The 17,633-nt window shown below is 49.9% G+C and overlaps 1 protein-coding gene across 18 annotated transcripts in view; it reads right to left on the reverse strand.

Annotated features, from left to right (window-relative positions):
* Positions 1-17,633, reverse strand: part of IQSEC1 (IQ motif and Sec7 domain ArfGEF 1) — a 1,051,066-nt gene that overhangs the window by 104,253 nt on the left and 929,180 nt on the right. For 3 of the 18 annotated variants that reach the window (XM_068251864.1, XM_068251862.1, XM_068251861.1), the window contains exon 1: positions 13,950-14,089. The exons of the other annotated variants lie outside the window; for them this stretch is intronic. In XM_068251864.1, the coding sequence (XP_068107965.1) occupies positions 13,950-14,014 (65 nt within the window). In that variant the 5' untranslated portion in view covers positions 14,015-14,089. Of the gene's footprint in view, positions 1-13,949; positions 14,090-17,633 lie in introns of those variants that run through there. 18 annotated transcript variants of the gene reach the window in all.

The following is a 17,633-nucleotide window of genomic DNA, read 5'->3' on the forward strand; positions in this document are numbered from 1 at the left end:
TACTGAAGGTGTCGGGAGTTTATTAAAGGTGACTTGCAAAATCCTTCTGGTGCCTGGAGAACTTTACTTGTTTTTACCTGGATACACTTCTGCACTGGAGGCACAGTGGTTATTGCACCTGCAGCTCCTGACCTGCCAAGTCAGCATCTAGTGCCGATTTTTTATTTCTTTCTTTGCAATTGAATACTGATTACACCATACACTGCTAGTAAAGGTCCCAGGACCAGGGCCCCATCGCCAGGAGTCAGCCAGCCTGCCATGCTGCATACTAATTACACCATGCACTGCTAGTAAAGGTCCCAGGACCAGGGCCCCACTTCCAGGAGCCTGCCTGCCATGCTGCATACTGATTACACCATACACTGCTAGTAAAGGTCCCAGGACCAGGGCCCCATAGCCAGGAGCCAGCCAGCCTGCCATGCTGCATACTGATTACAACATACACTGCTAGTAAAGGTCCCAGGACCAGGGCCCCATAGCCAGGAGCCAGCCAGCCTGCCATGCTGCATACTGATTACACCATACACTGCTAGTAAAGGTCCCAGGACCAGGGCCCTGCCCAGCGCCAGCCTGCCTGCCATGCTGCATACTGATTACACCATACACTGCTAGTAAAGGTCCCAGGACCAGGGCCCTGCCCAGCCAGCCTGCCATGCTGCATACTGATTATGCCATACACTGCTAGTAAAGGTCCCAGGACCAGGGCCCCATAGCCAGGAGCCAGCCAGCCTGCCATGCTGCATACTGATTACACCATACACTGCTAGTAAAGGTCCCAGGACCAGGGCCCTGCCCAGCCAGCCTGCCATGCTGCATACTGATTATGCCATACACTGCTAGTAAAGGTCCCAGGACCAGGGCCCCACTGCCAGGAGCCTGCCTGCCATGCTGCATACTGATTACACCATGCACTGCTAGTAAAGGTCCCAGGACCAGGGCCCCACCACCGGGAGCCACTCTGCCTGCCATGCTGAATACTGATTACATCATACAATCAGACTTCTTGTAACGGCAATACAGAATTACCACAGCAACCGCTGTCCAATCGCTGCCATTGGCTCACAATCGAGTACGGATCCATCAGAGGCCTCCCTGGCAGAAGCTGCTTCTCCTGACAGAGGAGTTCAGATGCTGAGATGATTGCAGCAGAGCTGTGTGACATTTACATTCTGTGGCAGTTGTGGGTGATTACCCTGGGGGGGTGGGGGGTTGGGGGAGTACTGGGGTCACCTGCGCTGCCCTTTGCTGATGCATGTGGAGTGGGGGCCCTGCGTTTGGCAGAGCCCAGGGCCCCCAACTCTCATGTGCACCAGGGTTTCTGTGTGATGATTAAAGAAGAGCTGGACCTGCTGTAAAATGCAGCGTATAGTGTGAAACGGGCATACAGTAAGAATACGCAGCGTATAAAGTCATATAGCGCGGCCCGGATGTGTGAATTATAGCGTGATATGGGCATATATTGGAGCATAGCGTGACATGGGCATATAATACAGATATGCAGAGTATAAAACAGTATAGCATGAAGCAGAATGGATGTGCAGCATATAACGTTTTATAGGGTGAATTGAATGAATATTATGGACTAGCCAACCCGCGTCGTAGCATACGCCGCATCTATCTATCTAATAGAGTACGTGCCTCAACCTTGAAGCAAGAAGAAGTAGGCTTTCCATGAGAAAATGTATGCGTGCTCAAACACCAAGTTTAACCCTAGCAAGTCTGGCTTTGCAAATCCGGCCTAATTGGCTATTCATGAGGCAATGCTCATGCAAATATGCATTTTCTTTCACATGCCAAACTATGCAGGGTCCAAAAACCAATACCGCAAAGCGGTCACCCAGCGGGAATCAGTTCATGCTACATTAGCACTATCCAGGAGCGCCACGGGGAGGATTCCGAATGCCCCCATACAACCAGGTGGGACTGCGGGGTCCCAGGCTCTCTCACTGCCTGGGAACCACAGCGGCACCCCGGAGGGGGAGGCTGGGTGGCGCGGACGACTCCCCCCCCAAGCGTGGCCAGCGCCGGGAGAGCCGTCTGCACCCACCTCCCAATATTAAAAACAGGCACTTACCTTAACGTCCATTGCGTTCTGCTACATGCGCATTAACTTGGGGGCACCACATGAGAAAGGAGAGAAGCATGGGTCACCCCGAGCTTTAGAGCTCAGGGCTGGCTCACATACAACACTCCATATAACAGGCGCAGACAACTCACTCCAGGGCTCACACCACCAGAGCAAGCCACCCACCACCTGCCTCCAAAGGATACAACTGCAAAAAATGCTTTCCATGAGAAAATGTATGCGTGCTCAAACACCAAGTTTAACCCTAGCAAGTCTGGCTTTCCAAATCTGGCCTAATTGGCTATTCATGAGGCAATGCTCATGCAAATTTGCATTTTCATTTCGCATTATTATTATTATTTAGTATTTATATAGCGCCGACATATTACGCAGCGCTGTACAGTGTGTATGTGTGTATATATATATATATATATATATATATATATATATATATATATATATATATATATATATATATATATATATATATATCTTGTCACTAACTGTCCCTCAAAGGAGCTCACAATCTAATCCCTACCATTGCCATATGTCTATCTTATGAAGTGTAAGCACTGTAGAGCCAATTAACTTATCTGTATGTTTTGGGAATGTGGGAGGAAACCGGAGTGCCCTGAGGAAACCCACGCAGACACGGAGAGAACATACAAACTCTTTGCAGATAGTACCCTGGCTGGGATTCGAACCAGGGACCCAGCGCTGCAAGGCGAGAGAGCTAACCACTACGCCACCGTGCTGCCCACGCATGCCAAACTATGCAGGGTCAAAAAACCAATACCGCAAAGCGCTCTCTCGCTGCCTGGGAACCACAGCGGCACCCCGGAGTGGGAGGCTGGGTGGCGCAGCCGACCCCCCCCAAGCATGGCCAGCGCCGGGGAGAGCCGTCCGCACCCACCTCCTAATATTAAAAACAGGCACTTACCTTAACGACCATTGCGTTCTGCTACATGCGCATTAATTTTCTCATGGAAAGCATTTTGTGCAGTTTGTATCCTGTGGAGGCAGGTGGTGGATGGCTTGCTCCGGTAGTGTGAGCCCTGGAGTTAGTTGTCTGTGCTTGTCCTTCCCCCCCCCCCCCCCCCCCCCCCCCCCCCGGAGTGTTGTATGTGAGCCAGCCCTGAGCTCTAAAGCTCGGGGTGACCCATGCTTCACTCCTTTCTCATGTGGTGCCCCCAAGTTAATGCGCATGTAGCAGAACGCAATGGACGTTAAGGTAAGTGCCTGTTTTTAATATTGGGAGGTGGGTGCGGACGGCTCTCCCCGGCGCTGGCCACGCTTTTCGTCTGTGCCACCCAGCCTCCCCCTCCGGGGTGCCGCTGTGGTTTCCAGGCAGTGAGAAAGCCTGGGACCCCACTGTCCGCCCGATTGTATAAAAAGAGGGCATTGGGAATCCTCCCCATGGCGCTCCTGGATAGTGCTAATGTAGCATGTAGCAGGGTGACCGCTTTGCGGTATTGGTTTGTGCATGCATTTGCATGAGCATTGCCTCATGAATAGCCAATTAGGCCAGATTTGCAATGTCAGACTTGCTAGGGTAGGCCTCTTTTCCATGGACTGTTGATAGGCAGTGAAATGCCTCTCAAACTCTCACAACTGCTCACTGCTGCCTGGTAACAGCTCGCTGCTGCCTGGTAACTGCTCGCTGCTGCCTGGTAACTGCTCGCTGCTGCCTGGTAACTGCTTGTTGCTGCCTGGTAACTGCTTGTTGCTGCCTGGTAACTGCTTGTTGCTGCCTGGTAACTGCTTGTTGCTGCCTGGTAACTGCTTGTTGCTGCCTGGTAACTGCTTGTTGCTGCCTGGTAACTGCTTGCTGCTGCCTGGTAACTGCTTGCTGCTGCCTGGTAACTGCTTGCTGCTGCCTGGTATCTGCTTGCTGCTGCCTGGTATCTGCTTGCTGCTGCCTGGTAACTGCTCGCTGCTGCCTGGTAACTGCTCGCTGCTGCCTGGTAACTGCTCGCTGCTGCCTGGTAACTGCTCGCTGCTGCCTGGTAACTGCTCGCTGCTGCCTGGTAACTGCTCGCTGCTGCCTGGTAACTGCTCGCTGCTGCCTGGTAACTGCTCGCTGCTGCCTGGTAACTGCTCGCTGCTGCCTGGTAACTGCTCGCTGCTGCCTGGTAACTGCTCGCTGCTGCCTGGTAACTGCTCGCTGCTGCCTGGTAACTGCTCGCTGCTGCCTGGTAACTGCTCGCTGCTGCCTGGTAACTGCTCGCTGCTGCCTGGTAACTGCTCGCTGCTGCCTGGTAACTGCTCGCTGCTGCCTGGTAACTGCTTGCTGCTGCCTGGTAACTGCTTGCTGCTGCCTGGTAACTGCTTGCTGCTGCCTGGTATCTGCTCACTGCTGCCTGGTAACTGCTCGCTGCTGCCTGGTAACTGCTCGCTGCTGCCTGGTATCTGCTCACTGCTGCCTGGTAACTGCTTGCTGAGCACACAGCTCAACAGTCCGTGGAAAAGAGGCCTTAAACTTGGTGTTTAAGCACGCATAAATTTTCTCATGCAAAGTACTTCTTCTTGTTTGAAGGTTGAGGCACTTACTCTATTATATATATAGATAGATAGATAGATAGATAGATGTGCAGCTTGTGGAATATTATGGAGTAGTAGATAGCACTCTCGCCTTGCAGCGCTGGGTCCCTGGAGAATGGCCAACATTTTTATTTTAATTTTCAATACAGCTTAAGCGGACCTGAACTCAGAACTTCTTCTCTGCTATAAAAGATAAGCAACTGCACAAAAAAACATTTCCTTGTTACAGCTGATACAATTCCTGCAATACATCTGCAGTGTGTCTACTTCCTGCATTCATGGAAGCGGACATATTATTAACAGCCTGTGTTTACAAATTAGCTGCTTTGCCACGGCAGCCAACAGACACAGCTGAGAGAGCAAATTACAGTTGTTATTAGTCACAGATGAGGGGGATCAGACAGGCTAAACTCTCTAAATACATACAGGATGCATTTCGCTACGTTTTCCTTCTGTCCTGTGCAAGAGTTCAGGTCCCCTTTAAAATGTGGACGCCTGGAATTCGTCCTATCAAATGCACTTCCTGCTTTTAGGATTGCTTTCGTTACCCCGCCCACAGGAGATAAAGATTTTTTTTATATAATATACATTTAGGATAAACATTATTGTAAATTAATAAATGGATGCCTCTTATACGGGAACGTGAAGCAAGAGCGATATGGAGGATACCATATGTATTTCTTTTTTACAATACCAGTTACAAGGCAGTCCTGCTGATCTCTCTGGCTGCAGTAGTGTCTGAACCACATGTGTGAAACAAGCATGCAGGTAATTCAGTCACACTTCAGTCACCTGATCTGCTGCATGCTGGTTCAGGGGTTAGGGCTAAATGTATTAGAGGCAGAGGATCAGCAGGAGTAAGCAGGAGAGAATATCAGGCAACTAGTATTGTTTAAACGGGAATAAATATGGCCGCCTTCATATCCCTCTCACTTCAGGATCCCTTTAAGGCAAATTCCTACAGTCAATAGAAGAGTTTGTCTTGTTTGTTCCTCTTTGGCTGGTTTAGAAGGTCTCATTTCAGAGAGTAAATAGTTTAATAACTTGCAAGAAAGTCGAGATAAATTGCATTACCGCGAGCCGCTGAGGAGGGCTGGACGCTGGAAACAGGAACGGATTGAGAAGGGACCCCAGGCAAGATTGCAGTTTTTGCCCTGATGGCCACCTGGCTTTTTTAGTAACATTTGATGAGGGTTAGCATCCATAAAGCCTCTAGACTCTCTCCAGGCCCTAGGGAACTGCCTAGATTGCCTTGTGGATAATCCGTCTGTGGCTGGAATACAGAAAGGCCATTTGTAATGATCAGCTGTGTATCTGTACCGGAGGGCTCTGTTTCCTCCTCTATTCCAGCTGATAATCTCCAGAGACATGTATCCGAGTGTATTATGTGTCAGCTCTTCCCACGCATATCATACCCACAGCCGCTATTACCATGTCTAAAAATACAGAACCGTCTGCAACTCCAAAGAGAGGGGGAAGACAAATAGCGTGACACCTGTCTGGCGTTCGCTGGGTTCCCCACACACACGTGCTGCTGAGATCACAATCATTATATACGAGGAACCATACAACTAAAATTCATTCCCAGAATTCCAAGTTCCCATTCATCGATCGTGGGGGAATACAGAACGATCTGCAGCTCCGGAGAGAGGGGGGAAGACAAATAGCGTGACACCTGTCTGGCGGTCGCTGGGTTCCACCCACACACACGTGCTGCTGAGATCACAATCATTATACACGAGGAACCATACAACTACAATCCAATCCCAGAATTGCAGGTTCCCATTCATCGATCGTGGGGGAATACAGAACAGTGTGCAGCTCCGGAGAGAGGGGGAAGACAAATAGCGTGACACCTGTCTGGCGGTCGCTGGGTTCCACACACACACACGTGCTGCTGAGATCACAATCATTATACACAAGGAACCATACAACTAAGATTAATTCCCAGAATACCTTGTTCCTGGAAGTTCCCCGCCGGGAATACAGACGGGCCAGCTTATCATTACCCCTGAATCTTTTGTGGGGTGCATGGAAGTGGGGGGCAAGCTGTTTGACGCACTGGGTGTTGGCGGGGGTGGGGGAGCTCTGCCTTCCTATCTCCCAGGCTCTAGGGTAAAATAAAGCTTAAAGGGAACTTGAAGCAGGAAGTACTGTATATGGTGGCTGCAATATGTATTTACTGTTAAACAATACCAGTTGCCTGGCAGCCCTGCAGATCTGTTTGGCTGCAGTAGTGTCTGAATCACACCAGAAACACGCATGCAGCTAATCCACACTTCAGTCAGAGCACCTGATCTGCAGTATGCTTGTTCAGGGGTCATGGCTAAATGCATTAGAGGAAGAGGATCAGCAGGACAGCCATGCAACTGGTATTGTTTAAAAGGGAATAATATTGCAGCCTCCATATACCTCTCACTTCACTTGTCCTTAAATAAGGCTTCAAATGCTGACCTATGCTTTTTTAAATAGAAGTATTGTTTCTCAGGTCTCCAGGCAGCGTTGCACGTCAGTTTTTATAATTAGGAAGTACTTTTTGAGCGTCCCGCGATGAGGCCGCCGGGGTCTTGAGGGGGGGGGGGGGGAGGGGGGGTATACAGAGACATAGTCATACATGATTGTCACTCGTGCCCAATCTTGTATATCAGTGTCCCAATTATCTTTTCGCAACACACCTATCTTTTTGGAATATATTTTTTACCAATACAAGGCTCTCCGACAAACGACAGATCTGGCCACATCAGATAGCGATCGGTATAAAAAATGTAGCCAAACAGCGTTTAGGGCCCATGGACACTAGAGCGCGCGCGAACGCTCACAGCAGCCTTTTGGACTTGAAAGTCCCGTTTAAAAGGCGAAAATGGTTAAACAGCAGCAAATTAAATGAGCATACCTCCCAACTTTTTGAGTTAAGAAAGGGGGACACTTTAAGCCACACCCCTGCCACTCCTCTAACCACGCCCCACCACACCCCTCACCACGCATAAGACAAAGAAATCCGAATCAAAAGATGTAGTTTTATCATTCAGACCACACTGATCCTTTCTGTTATCAGTCTATTTCTTATTTTTTAAGCGCTAAAATGAAGAAAAACTTGAAAGATGGGAATGAAGTTTACAGCCAGCTAAATACATTTTTCAGGAGAAACATACCTATATTAAAAGATCTATATATCGGTGCTGAAACAGGGACAAATAAGGAAGAAAGAGGGACAGAGGGATTTGGTTCCCAAAGAGGGACTGTCATTCTGAAAGAGGGACAGTTGGGAGCTATGCAGGTGAGGAGACGAGGACCTGCAAGTGATGTGAAGCTAAGTTCTGATTGGTCAGAAGTTTCCATGCTTGGCTCCTATTGGTTATAACAAATACCTGCTGAGCTGGGCATGACATGAAGCTGCTATAGCTTTTCAGCTTTCAGAAATATACTTTTTTAAAAATAACAGAAATTTCTTGGGGTAATGCCTTTAATGGCTAGCTGTAGATTGTATCATACCTGAAGAAGAAACTTGGATTTTGAAAGAAAACGATCTACAGTTAAGCCTGGGACCCACTAGCAGCGCTTTCTGAGCGCTTTGTGATGTGAGAAGCTCTTGCTGGTGTAATGCTGTGGGTGTGAGCCCACTAGAGAGAGGCAATTTTATAAATATCCCCCCTAGCATTGCATTAGCAAGAGCTTTACATGTCACTAGCACTCAGAAAAGGCTGCTAGTGGGTGCCAGGCCTTAGTAGAAGAATAGAACTGCCTAAAGCAACTTTTGTTATTTTAGGAAAAGTATATTTCTGGGTCTCCTCCATAACTAACAGCGGCCGCACCTCGCTGGTTCCGCCGCACGTTTTATAAACATTAGTAAATGGTGGCGACGAGCGGCGGTGAAACGAGAAGAGATTCCGTCATCATCAGACGTCTCGGTAAACACTTACTGGCAGAACGCTGAACCAAAACACAGAGGGTCAGACTTCTAGCTATGAGTAATCTTCCAGCACGGATTGGGTGGATCGAGAATGTAATTCAAAGCAGACGGATGTCTGTGACTGAGGAGGACGTATTCACAGACCTGCAGCTACCCTGACAGCTCGGTAACACGACCGACATCTACAGCCGCCCACACACAGGCCAACTTCTCTAATATATTCCACCGATCCGATCTGTCTACAGCGAGCCCAATCCAGCCAGCCACACACACGCCAACTTCTCCAGCAGATTCCACCGCTACAATCTGTCTACAGCGAGCCCAATCCAGCCAGCCACACATGTGCCAACTTCTCCAGCAGATTCCACCGCTACAATCTGTCTACAGCGAGCCCAATCCAGCCAGCCACACATGTGCCAACTTCTCCAGCAGATTCCACCGCTACAATCTGTCTACAGCGAGCCCAATCCAGCCAGCCACACACACGCCAACTTCTCCAATATATCCTACCGATCCGATCTGTCTACAGCGAGCCCAATCCAGCCAGCCACACACACGCCAACTTCTCCAATATATTCCACCGATCCAATCTGTCTACAGCGAGCCCAATCCAGCCAGCCACACACACGCCAACTTCTCCAGCAGATTCCACCGCTACAATCTGTCTACAGCGAGCCCAATCCAGCCAGCCACACATGTGCCAACTTCTCCAGCAGATTCCACCGCTACAATCTGTCTACAGCGAGCCCAATCCAGCCAGCCACACACACGCCAACTTCTCCAATATATCCTACCGATCCGATCTGTCTACAGCGAGCCCAATCCAGCCAGCCACACACACGCCAACTTCTCCAATATATTCCACCGATCCAATCTGTCTACAGTGAGCCCAATCCAGCCAGCCACACACACGCCAACTTCACCAGCAGATTCCACCGCTACAATCTGTCTACAGCGAGACCAATACAGCCAGCCACACACACGCCAACTTCTCCAATATATCCTACCGATCCGATCTGTCTACAGCGAGCCCAATCCAGCCGCCCACACACAGGCCAACTTCTCTAATATATTCCACCGATCCAATCTGTCTACAGCGAGCCCAATCCAGCCAGCCACACACACGCCAATTTCAGCAGATCCCACAACAAGCCCAATCCAGCCAGTCACACACAGGCCAACGTCTCCAGCAGATTCCACCGATCCAATCTGTCTACAGCGAGCCACACATGTGCCAACGTCTCCAACAGATTCCACAGCGAGCCCAATAAAGCCAGCCACACACACACGCCAATTTCAGCAGATCCCACAACGAGCCCAATCCAGCCAGCCACACACACGCCAACTTCTCCAACAGATTCCACAGCGAGCCCAATAAAGCCAGCCACACACACGCCAATTTCAGCAGATCCCACAACGAGCCCAATCCAGCCAGTCACACACAGGCCAACTTCTCCAGCAGATTCCACCAATCCAATCTGTCTACAGCGAGCCACACATGTGCCAACGTCTCCAACAGATTCCACAGCGAGCCCAATAAAGCCAGCCACACACACGCCAATTTCAGCAGATCCCACAGCGAGCCCAGTCCAGCCAGCCACACACACGCCAACTTCTCCAGCAGATTCCACAGTGAGCCCAATCCAGCCAGTCACACACAGGCCAACTTCTCCAGCAGATTCCACAGTGAGCTCAGTTAAGCAATAAATAAGAAATGCAAAATAAATTAGTTTCAAACTAATTTACAATATGTAACGCAGGGTCCGGCTATCGCTGGAGGTGTGTTTGGGGTTGTTAGGTTGGAACACTGCCCTGCAGACCAGTTTCTGAAGGGAGGGTATGATGCTCTGTATGTCACAGTACATGTTGCCATTCATGGTTCCCTCAATGACCTGTAGCCCCCCAGTGCCAGCAGCACTCATGCAGCCCCCACGACACTCCCACCACCATGCTTCACTGTAGGCAGACACACTTGTCTCTGTACTCCTCGCCTGGTTACTGCCACACATGCCGGACACCATCTGACCCAAATAAGTTTATCATAGTCTCATCAGACCACAGGACATGGTTCCAGTAATCCCTGTCCTTATGCTCGGAATACACGGTGCGTTTTGCCGCCCGATCGATTCCCCGCTCGATTCTCTTATCTTCCATTTGTTTTTCTTATCTTTCACCATTGTTCCCTATGCGAAATCGAGCGTGGAAACAATCGGGCGAGAGATCAGACATGTCGGAAATGATCCATCGAGCCATCTAAATGGCTCAAAAACGTACCGCGTATTCCCAGCATTAGTCTGCTTGTCTTCAGCAAACAGTTTGCTGGCTTTCTTGTGCATCATCTTATAGCAAACCTGAAGCCGAAATAAACCTAAAAAAATAATGAATTGTATATGTAGTTCAGCTATGAAACCGAACATTAGTAGTAAAGAAAATAGTCTCATATTCAGTGGCGTAGCTAAGGCACTATGGGCCCCAGTGCTAGTTTTACATGGGGCCCTCCCAAGCACTGTACAATTGATACAGCGCACAAAAACCTACAAGGACAACCACAGTGTCAAAAGGGCAAGAAGGGGACAGGGAACCATTCAAGGCATCTAGAAGGGATCATTACAACCACAGGACCAATACAGGGCTAATACTGTGGTTGAGGGAGGGCCCAGCAGGGCCCCTCTGGCCCAAGGGCTCCGGTGCAACCTCTGCAACCCCTATTGCTATGGCCACTGCTGATATTGTTTTCCAGTACAATAAGTTAAAACACGTCAGTGTTTATCTATGCAAAAGAGCTTCTCTGAGCTATTCGACACACTAAGTGGAATACAGTCCTGTTTTCTGAAGCACCTAAACAGCCAAGAAACAGTGAGAGACAGCTTGGGATAAGGTTTTACTGCAGGAAAGTTCAAAGGGTCATTAGCTCTGCTCTGTTTTATAGCATAAAAGACAGAGTGTGGTTTTAACACTTTAACTGAGACAGAATGGTGCAATGTTATAAAAAAAAAATCTTAATAACTGAAAATTAAAGCATGAGAGTCTTTTCTTTGCTACTGATGTTCTAATCATTATCCATACAACACATACCATACATTATATCATACGTTTATTTTCGCTTAATGTTTGCTTTAAGAAGAGGCTTCCTTCTGGGGCGACAGCCATGCAGATTCATGTCATGCAGATACAGCAGCGCTAGTGTGACCCCGACCTTCACAGCGATGTGTAGCTATAACACACACGTTGTAAGGAAACACTTTGTCCTCACAAATATAGTCAGTAAATCAGACGGATACCCTAAAGATAAAAACAATGTGTTGCCATAGTAACCAGTGACATCACAGCTCTCATCTTCCCAGCGCTGGTTACAGAGGAAAAGTGAAATCTGATTGGCTGTTATCAGTAACATCTCCACCTCATCTGATGTCTGGCCTATCCGTCCCAATTACTACAGAGCACATCACAGCTCATACGTGGTTAGTTCTCTTGCCTTGCAGTGTAAGTTCAATTCCTGGCCAGTATAGGCTATGGGTATGGTAATGGTTAGAGTGTGAGCTCCTCTGAGGACAGTCAGTGACATGACTATGTACTCTGTAATGTGCTGCAGAAGATGTCAGTGCTATATAAATACATAATAATAATAATATGGTAGGACATTACACTATGACTATGGTAGGATTAGATTGTGAGCTCTTCTGAGGACAGACAGTGTCATGGCTATGTACTCTGTAATGTGCTGCAGAAGATGTCAGTGCTATATAATTACATAATAATATGGTAGGACATTACACTATGACTATGGTAGGATTAGATTGTGAGCTCCTCTGAGAACAGTCAGTGACATGACTATGTACTCTGTAAAGTGCTGCAGAAGATGTCAGTGCTATATAAATACATAATAATAATATGGTAGGACATTAGACTATGACTATGGTGGGATTAGAGTGTGAGCTCCTCTGAGGGCAGTCAGTGACATGACTATGTACTCTGTAATGTGCTGCAGAAGATGTCAGTGCTATATAAATACATAATAATATGGTAGGACATTACACTATGACTATGGTAGGATTAGAGTGTGAGCTCCTCTGAGGACAGTCAGTGACATGACAATGTACTCTGTAATGTGCTGCAGAAGATGTCAGTGCTATATAAATACATAATAATATGGTAGGACATTACACTATGACTATGGTAGGATTAGAGTGTGAGCTCCTCTGAGGACAGTCAGTGACATGACTATGTACTCTGTAATGTGCTGCAGGAGATGTCAGTGCTATATAAATACATAATAATAATATGGAAGGACATTAGACTATGACTATGGTAGGATTAGAGTGTGAGCTCCTCTGACTGCCTGGATCTAGTTAGTGGTGTTGCATGCACACACTGTAGTGATGTGAAGTTTTTGCTGCTGTTTATCCTGTGTGTTGTGCAGAGTAGTATTTGCGCACGTCACATATCAGTGTTTATACAGCAGTGTTGTGTCGCTGGACTGTCTGGCACCCTGCAGACGGCTAGCCTAGGTATACATTATCTGGGGCAGGCGGTCTGTATGGTGTTTGGGGGTCTCTCGGTGCAGACTGATAACCTCGGTATACATTATCTGGGGCAGGCAGTCTGTATGGTGTGTGGGGGTCTCTGTGCAGACCGCTAGCCTTGGTATAAGTTATCTGGGGCAGGCGGTCTGTATGGTGTTTGGGGGCTTCTCGGTGCAGACTGATAACCTCGGTATACATTATCTGGGGCAGGCGGTCTGTATGGTGTTTGGGGGTCTCTCGGTGCAGACTGATAACCTCGGTATACATTATCTGGTGCAGGCGGTCTGTATGATGTTTGGGGGTCTCTCGTGCAGACTGATAACCTTGGTATACATTATCTGGGGCAGGCGGTCTGTATAGTGTTTGGGGGTCTCTCGGTGCAGACTGATAACCTTGGTATACATTATCTGGGGCAGGCGGTCTGTATGGTGTTCGGGGGTCTCTCGTGCAGACTGATAACCTCGGTCTACATTATCTGGGGCAGGCGGTCTGTATGGTGTTTGGGGGTCTCTCGTGCAGACTGATAACCTCGGTATACATTATCTGGGGCAGGCGGTCTGTATGGTGTTTGGGGGTCTCTCGTGCAGACTGATAACCTCGGTATACATTATCTGGGGCAGGCGGTCTGTATAGTGTTTGGGGGTCTCTCGGTGCAGACTGATAACCTCGGTATACATTATCTGGGGCAGGCGGTCTGTATGGTGTTCGGGGGGGTCTGCAGACCGCCATGGGAAGGCGATGAATGGAAGTTTTCAGGGAAAGGCATGAAGTATTGGCCGCTATACATTCCTCCAGCACAGCCCCAGCTTTACGAGCGTACAAAGCAAACACTATTGTTAGCATTAGGCTGTCATGTGCTACAATGCCCTGCATACTGCTCCGCTATATATAAATATATATATTATGTTACCAGCTGTCCAGCTCCAGTTCCAGCAGGGACTGAGTCCTCTCCGAGTTGCACTGAAGACACCACATTGCTGGACAAGGGGACAGAGTCACCCCGGCCGGGACCCCAACATCCTGCGTCCCCCCTGACCCTCCTGCGCCTGCTGCTGCTGCTGCAGTGATCCGGAAGAATCAGCCCAGAGGTCCAGCCTTCCAGGCCTGGGGAGGATGGGGGGAGCAGGAGGGCTGGGATGGGGGGAGAGGGAGGGACAGAGCTCAGCCTTGTGCTCTGCCAGGGAAGAGGAAACTGCTACATAGTAACACACTGCTCAACTGGAAGCTGCAGTCTGTACAGAGAGGCAGCTTATACACATGGGCAGCACAGGCAGTCTATACACAGGGGAAGCACACAGGCAGTCTATACACAGGGGCAGCACACAGGCAGTCTATACACAGGGGCAGCACACAGGCAGTCTATACACAGGGGCAGCACACAGGCAGTCTATACACAGAGGCAGCACACAGGCAGTCTATACACAGGGGCAGCACACAGGCAGTTTATACACAGGGGCAGCACACAGGCAGTCTATACACAGGGGCAGCACACAGGCAGTCTATACACAGGGGCAGCACTCAGGCAGTCTATACACAGGGGCAGCACACAGGCAGTCTATACACAGAGGCAGCACAAAGGCAGTCTATACACAGAGGCAGCACACAGGCAGTCTATACACAGAGGCAGCACACAGGCAGTCTATACACAGGGGCAGCACACAGGCAGTTTATACACAGAGGCAGCACAAAGGCAGTCTATACACAGAGGCAGCACACAGGCAGTTTATACACAGAGGCAGCACACAGGCAGTCTATACACAGAGGCAGCACACAGGCAGTTTATACACAGAGGCAGCACACAGGCAGTCTATACACAGGGGCAGCACAAAGGCAGTCTATACACAGGGGCAGCACACAGGCAGTCTATACACAGGGGCAGCACACAGGCAGTCTATACACAGGGGCAGCACACAGGCAGTCTATACACAGGGGCAGCACACAGGCAGTCTATACACAGGGGCAGCACACAGGCAGTTTATACACAGGGGCAGCACACAGGCAGTTTATACACAGGGGCAGCACAAAGGCAGTTTATACACAGGGGCAGCACAAAGGCAGTTTATACACAGGGGCAGCACACAGGCAGTCTATACACAGAGGCAGCACACAGGCAGTCTATACACAGGGGCAGCACACAGGCAGTTTATACACAGGGGCAGCACACAGGCAGTCTATACACAGGGGCAGCACACAGGCAGGTAATACACAGGGGCAGCACACAGGCAGTTTATACACAGAGGCAGCACACAGCCAGTTTATACACAGGGGCAGCACACAGGCAGTCTATACACAGGAGCAGCACACAGGCAGTCTATACACAGAGGCAGCACACAGGCAGTCTATACACAGAGGCAGCACACAGGCAGTCTATACACAGGGGCAGCACACAGGCAGTCTATACACAGGGGCAGCACACAGGCAGTCTATACACAGGGGCAGCACACAGGCAGTCTATACACAGGGGCAGCACACAGGCAGTCTATACACAGAGGCAGCACACAGGCAGTCTATACACAGGGGCAGCACACAGGCAGGTAATACACAGGGGCAGCACACAGGCAGTTTATACACAGGGGCAGCACACAGGCAGTTTATACACAGAGGCAGCACACAGGCAGTTTATACACAGAGGCAGCACACAGGCAGTCTATACACAGAGGCAGCACACAGGCAGTCTATACACAGGGGCAGCACACATGCAGTCTATACACAGGGGCAGCACACAGGCAGTCTATACACAGGGGCAGGACACAGGCAGTTTATACACAGGGGCAGCACACAGGCAGTTTATACACAGGGGCAGCACACAGGCAGTCTATACACAGAGGCAGCACACAGGCAGTCTATACACAGAGGCAGCACAAAGGCAGTCTATACACAGAGGCAGCACACAGGCAGTCTATACACAGGGGCAGCACACAGGCAGTCTATACACAGGGGCAGCACACAGGCAGTCTATACACAGGGGCAGCACACAGGCAGTCTATACACAGGGGCAGCACACAGGCAGTCTATACACAGGGGCAGCACACAGGCAGTTTATACACAGGGGCAGCACACAGGCAGTCTATACACAGGGGCAGCACACAGGCAGTCTATACACAGGGGCAGCACACAGGCAGGTAATACACAGGGGCAGCACACAGGCAGTTTATACACAGAGGCAGCACACAGCCAGTTTATACACAGGGGCAGCACACAGGCAGTCTATACACAGGAGCAGCACACAGGCAGTCTATACACAGAGGCAGCACACAGGCAGTCTATACACAGAGGCAGCACACAGGCAGTCTATACACAGGGGCAGCACACAGGCAGTCTATACACAGGGGCAGCACACAGGCAGTCTATACACAGGGGCAGCACACAGGCAGGTTATATACACAGGGGCAGCACACAGGCAGTTTATACACAGGGGCAGCACACAGGCAGTTTATACACAGGGGCAGCACACAGGCAGTTTATACACAGAGGCAGCACACAGGCAGTCTATACACAGGGGCAGCACACATGCAGTCTATACACAGGGGCAGCACACAGGCAGTCTATACACAGGGGCAGGACACAGGCAGTTTATACACAGGGGCAGCACACAGGCAGTTTATACACAGAGGCAGCACACAGGCAGTTTATACACAGAGGCAGCACACAGGCAGTCTATACACAGAGGCAGCACAAAGGCAGTCTATACACAGAGGCAGCACACAGGCAGTCTATACACAGGGGCAGCACACAGGCAGGTAATACACAGGGGCAGCACACAGGCAGTTTATACACAGAGGCAGCACACAGGCAGTTTATACACAGAGGCAGCACACAGGCAGTTTATACACAGAGGCAGCACACAGGCAGTCTATACACAGGGGCAGCACACATGCAGTCTATACACAGGGGCAGCACACAGGCAGTCTATACACAGGGGCAGGACACAGGCAGTTTATACACAGGGGCAGCACACAGGCAGTTTATACACAGGGGCAGCACACAGGCAGTTTATACACAGAGGCAGCACACAGGCAGTCTATACACAGAGGCAGCACAAAGGCAGTCTATACACAGGGGCAGCACACAGGCAGTCTATACACAGGGGCAGCACACAGGCAGTCTATACACAGGGGCAGCACACAGGCAGTCTATACACAGGGGCAGCACACAGGCAGTCTATACACAGGGGCAGCACACAGGCAGTTTATACACAGGGGCAGCACACAGGCAGTCTATACACAGGGGCAGCACACAGGCAGTCTATACACAGGGGCAGCACACAGGCAGGTAATACACAGGGGCAGCACACAGGCAGTTTATACACAGAGGCAGCACACAGCCAGTTTATACACAGGGGCAGCACACAGGCAGTCTATACACAGGGGCAGCACACAGGCAGTCTATACACAGAGGCTGCACACAGGCAGTCTATACACAGAGGCAGCACACAGGCAGTCTATACACAGGGGCAGCACACAGGCAGTCTATACACAGGGGCAGCACACAGGCAGTCTATACACAGGGGAAGCACACAGGCAGTCTATACACAGGGGCAGCACACAGGCAGTCTATACACAGGGCAGCACACAGGCAGTCTATACACAGAGGC

The sequence above is a fragment of the Hyperolius riggenbachi genome, chromosome 9 (genome assembly GCF_040937935.1).
Source record: "Hyperolius riggenbachi isolate aHypRig1 chromosome 9, aHypRig1.pri, whole genome shotgun sequence".
NCBI classification, from domain to species: Eukaryota; Metazoa; Chordata; class Amphibia; order Anura; family Hyperoliidae; genus Hyperolius; species Hyperolius riggenbachi.